Here is a 5651-nt window from a genome sequence, read left to right as displayed (position 1 = left end):
CCAAACATCCTATAATTTGGAACAAATGAGGTAGTGTACAACAGAGGCCTCATTAATTAGCGTCTAATTAAACGGTGAAATTCAAATTAACGAAGGGTATTGTAGTCTTTTCTCTATAGCACTATTATATCCCAAACTTTCTATAAGTCGATTTAATCAGGGATAGAGAGAGAATGTTTTGGTAAATAATGCATAAAATAGTAGTCTTCTTCACCCAATGATAATGTGAAAAAAAAAACTGCCAAAATAATGTGTTTGCACAATCATTTTGCAACTCAAAATTCTTAAAAAAAGTTTAGTATGTTAGCGTCAAATGTCAACCATCTATCGCACCACTGAGCGCATAGTTGATCAACTTCCTAACCATCCGGCCCCAATGCAAGGAGGCACACCAAGTCATGGTCTTTCACATTAGGCCAGGGGGAGTCTGGGAAGTGCCGTGTGTGGTGCGTGTTGGCATAGCATTTCTCAAGTGGGGGCAAATGGGAACCGGCATATTCTATTGTTTATCACTTTGCAATTAAACTACTCCTACATGTATGTGCTAACTAACTATAGTTAATGCGAAGTGTCGACATATCGCCCCCATCCACCAATCAGCGAAGGGGCCCACGCCTACCCTTCTAGTATTTCTTGATGAGTTGCTGTCATTTTCAGATCGTTTTGTCTATTTATTTTAATATTTCCACCCTCCATACGTCCAAATCTGTCCGGGGTCCCCATGGACGAGTAGACTGTCACAATCTCCTTTCATGCTTTGCAAGTGCCAATAATCCAACACTAAATTCCCTCTTGCATCAAATCTTAGGGCACATGCATGAAATATTAAATATAGACGAAAACAAAAACTAATCACACAGTTTGACTTTAAATTACGAGACAAACCTTTTAAGCCTAGTTAGTCTATGATTGGATAATATTTGTCAAATAAAAACGAAAATGCTATAGTACCGAAATCCGAGATCTTTTCGGAACTAAACAAGGCATGTTTACTTCCACCAAAAAACCTAAATTTTTCAAGATTTCCTGTTACATTGAATCTTTAGACGCATACATAAAGTATTAAATATAGACAAAAATAAAAACTAATTGTACAGTTTGGTCAGAATTGACGAGACGAATGTTTTGAGCCTAGTTAGTCCATGGTTAGACAATAATTACCACAAACAAACGAAAGTGCTACGGTGTCGCGAATTTTTTTTTCTTCATGAACTAATTGTTTAGTTCACCCAAAAACCAAAAAGTTTTTAAGATTATCTGTCACATCGAATCTTTTGGCACATGCATGAAGCATTAAATATAGACGAAAATAAAAACTAATTGCACAGTTTAACTGTAAATCGCGAGACGAATTTTTTGATCCTAGTTAGTCCATGATTGGACAATATTTGCCACAAACAAATGAAAATGCTACTGTAGCGAAATTCAAAATCTTTTCGCATCTAAATAAGGCCTCTGCTGCGTGAAACTTAGGTTAAATTAATATTTTAATATTTACTTACACCCAAAATCCAAAAACATTTTAATATTTTTCGTTACGTTAAATTTTTAGACATATATATAGAGCATTAATTAAATATAGACGAAAATAAAAACTAATTGCACAATTTATCTTTAATTTGAGAGATGAATCTTTTAAACTTAGTTAGTTTATGATTAAACAATAATTACCAAATACAAATACAAACGAAGGCTTTAGCACAGGACAATCGGATCACGACCAAACTGACAATTTCGTGATTACTGATTACGGTACTGAAACAGTAGGATAGCTACAGTACCATCATTACTAGTATTAAAATAGGACCCAGCAAATTAAGCAATGTTCAACTATTGCTCTGGAAGTGCTACCATGGGAATTTTGTCAGAAACATTTTTTTTCTTGCGGAAATAATTTAACATCAGTGAAACGGTATAAATAGGTTCCAGTTTTTTTTTTTAAAAAAAAAGAGAACTGGACTGGAAGATGATTCAAGTACTTGCAGTAGAATACAAGAAGATAATTAATACTAGTAGTAATCAAGATGAATTAATTTTAATAATAGTGGTAGTACATCGACGGAGCCTCTCCGGGAAAAAAATGCCAAAAACAGAGGCTTCTAATCTCTACTCTCTTCCTCAGCGATCACGACTAGAACGACAAGAACCAAAATACAACAAAGAAAAAAGAACTCGTCGAAGAATTAATCCAGAAGGATTAAGGCCACACTAATCAAGCGAAAGCTCCTCCTCTCTTCCTCCTCAAGGCGAGAACGGGATCAACGAGGCCGCCGCGGCAGGCATTGCCGTCAAAGGTGGGCGGCGACCGGCGACGGTGCTGAGGCTGACACCGGTCGGTCAGTCCTGGAAGCCGGTCTTCTCCCAGATGGCGTTGCGGACGCGGCGGAGGTCGCGGCCCTTGAGCGTGCGTCCCACGCCCTCGCGCACGGAGAAAGACGCCGCCGCGCGATCCCGGCCCTGCACCACCTCGTGGGGTGGCACCCAGCGCCGGCCCCCGGTGCCGCAGTCGTCGGTGAAAAAGTCCGCGCGGTCGTCGTGCGCCGCCCACCCGGCCGCGCGCGCCGCGGCGCAGCTCCCGGCGTACTCGGCGCCCAGGATCTTGGACCAGTCCGGGATGTTGACGGGCACCGACGCCGGCCCCGGAGCCGGAGCGCCACCCGCGCCACGCGGCTTCTGCTTGGACGACGGCGCGGCCACCGGCGGCGACCGCGCGTACGGGTCGGCCGCGGAGGACAGGAACGACGACGACGACGACGGAGAGGACGACGTCTGGCCGCCGCCGCCCCAGATGACGTCGGCCTCGTCGAGCTCCACGCCATGGTCTGCGGCTGCGCCGCCCACAGGGTGCACCGCGGGCGCGAACAGCCGGTGCGACGCGACCATGGAGAGGCTGCTCCGGCGACCGGCCATCCCCTCCGGGGGAGAGAAGAGAAGAGAGAAACGGCTGCTGTGTGACTGTGACTGGACTAACACGAACCACCGCGCGCGGGCGAGGTGGGGGGTAACCTTTGTGAACTGTGAAGTGGTTCGCGTTTGGCAACGGGTGGAGGCGCGGGCTTTATAGCGGTGGCGGGGAAGGGGGGTGAGAAGAGATGTGGATAAGGTTGATCGGCGCCGCGTCCTGACGGAAGTGGGCGGGGCGGTTGCCTCAAGTTACGACTCTGCCACTGCCCACTGTTGGTGGCCTGGTGTCAGCGTCAGCGTACTGGGGTGATTGGTGAGCTGGCCCGGGAGTGTGTGTATAGTACACTAGCGTAGCGTCTTGGTGCGGGCGGGAGCAGCAAAAGACAGCCGTATGGGCAGCCAAGGCGTATTGCTGCGCACTGTGGCTGACAAATCCGGCTTTGTTCATTGGGGCCTTGTTTAGTTCACCCTAAAAAACAAAAAAATTTAAAATTCTCCGTCACATCTAATTTTACGGCGTATGAAGCATTAAATATATATGAAAACAAAAACTAATTACACAATTTATCTGTAAGTCACGAGACGAATCTTTTGTCTCTAATTAGTCTATAATTGGACAATATTTGTCACAAACAAACGAAAGTGCTACAGTAGCGAAATCCAAAAAGTTTTCACATCTAAATAAGGCCTTGGTTGACAAGCTATAACAAAAAATATTGTTGACAAAATAATTGACAAATTTGACTAACGAACTTAAGCAAACAAGCTTTGTGGAGCATGTGCAAGCTTGTCACTAGAGCGAGTCCATAGCCAAAGTCCATAGCTGAAACAAACACACTTTTGTACGAGTGCGGTAGGAACGGATCTTTGAAAAAGAGGTATTGCACATTCATTTCAGAAAAAATATACTCCCTCCATACCTATAAAAAAAATTATTTTGGACAAAGTTTGTATCAAATATTGAAAATATAAATCATAAATAACTTTTAAGTTGTTGAATTTGGAAATATGAAAACCATATGAATAGATTTGTCTTGAAAAATACTTTCATAAAAATATACATATACCACTTTTTGATAAATATTTTTATAAAAATAAGGAGTCAAAGTTAGGCTTTGGAGACCATATCGCTGTCTTAAACGACTTTCTTTATAGGTATGGAGGTAGTATACAATAAATTCCAAAATCCATGATGTAGTGTTTACCATTGGAATTTCATATTTGCTTAGTTCCCTTGTTCCAAATTTATGCTGTTTTATTAACCTTATATTGATAAGGTTGATTGAACTTTTTTTTACTGTATATAAAGAGGGCTCATGCTCATGATTGAGAAAAAGGTGAAATAGTTCTTATTAAACTTCTAGTTTCATAGTAGGACTATCAAAGTGGCTGTTAGTCCCTCTATACAAACTTTCAGAACTATTGTCAAAGTACGCTCACTTAACATGAACAACCACTACGAAAATGAAAAAAGTATATTAAAGTTTTCTACAACTAACTCCCTCTGTTCTATATTATTGTTCATGATGATAGTTTGTCCCAAATCAAACTCTCTAATTCTAACCAAGTCTTTTTCTGGAAAAATGTAGCATGCTTAAATAAATACTCTATCACATAGTTGATGGAAAATCAAATGAAAACTATTTTGATATTGTAGATATTAGTGGACTTTTTCTAAAAAATTGGTAATGGTTAAATTTTTTCACATAGAACAAAACTAAAACGATACATTGGATAGAGGGAGTATATATTATGCCTTTCATCCCAAAAAGATTGCAATTCTAATGTAAATTTTCTTGAGTTGACTAAATATAAAAATATTAGTATTTACAGTATAATATTAAATAAGTATCATTAGATTTTCATATATAAATTTTTGGTGCCATAGATGTTAATATTTTTAATTATATATTTGGTTGAGCTTTAGATTCTTTGAATTTCGACTGATATTGATTTGTTGGGAGAGAAAAATCATGTTCTTAGATAAAAAGTTGGTGCGGATAAGTTCAAGCGAACATGGTGCATCCATATTTGTTGAGGGGTGTGGAGGGGGACTGGTGGAGGTGCTCCCTCCGTCCTAAAAAAGATGTAAATCAAGCTTTTGGAGGTAAGATTAGTGTATATGTGAAATCATGCATTTGCCCCTCCTCTATCATTCTAGAATAGTTCTCTTCTGTAATGTTCTTCTCATGGATGATTTTGTTTTTTTAGTGGTGTGGGATATTTTAAATTGGTAGATCCCATTAAAAAAGGTGATCCTAACTCTACAATTATATGTTTTTTGAGACAATATTTGAATGCTAGAATTACATGTTTTTTTTTGAGACGGAGGGAGTAGTATAATCATTGCGCGAGATGCATGAGGCTTTATGAACTTGTTTGTAACGCAAGAAGTTCATGCAAAATAATTGATTTTGCCTTACGAATTAATAGTCAATTGTGAACGTGTATTTTCAGAATTTATCCAGATGGAAAGGCGATCTGCCATCAGATGCGCATTGTGTCCAGGCTTTTGTAAAAAGCTTACAGAGTCACAGTAACTCACAGTACGATTGTGTTCACCCGTACTACTTCCTTTTGCATGGGATTCCTGAGCGGTAAACAATTCGCAGATGTAAAAAGGCGTGACAAATTCTGTGGCCGTGATCCGATGACCCATGGTAATTAGTCCTTGTTTAGTTCACCCACGTTAAATCTTTAGACGCATGTATAAAATACTAAATATATATTAATTAACAAGTAACTAA

The 5651-nt window shown here is 40.3% G+C and overlaps 1 protein-coding gene across 1 annotated transcript; it reads right to left on the bottom strand.

The window, feature by feature from the left end:
* On the bottom strand, positions 2001–3025 carry LOC8067405. The gene has a single exon (XM_002464432.2). The coding sequence runs from the start codon at positions 2908–2910 to the stop codon at positions 2338–2340; it is 573 nt and encodes a 190-aa protein (XP_002464477.1). The 5' UTR covers positions 2911–3025; the 3' UTR covers positions 2001–2337.

The sequence above is a fragment of the Sorghum bicolor genome, chromosome 1 (assembly GCF_000003195.3).
Source record: "Sorghum bicolor cultivar BTx623 chromosome 1, Sorghum_bicolor_NCBIv3, whole genome shotgun sequence".
NCBI classification, from domain to species: Eukaryota; Viridiplantae; Streptophyta; class Magnoliopsida; order Poales; family Poaceae; genus Sorghum; species Sorghum bicolor.
The sequence above is the reverse complement of the archived record's forward strand: the minus strand, read 5'-3'. Positions and strand labels throughout refer to the sequence as shown.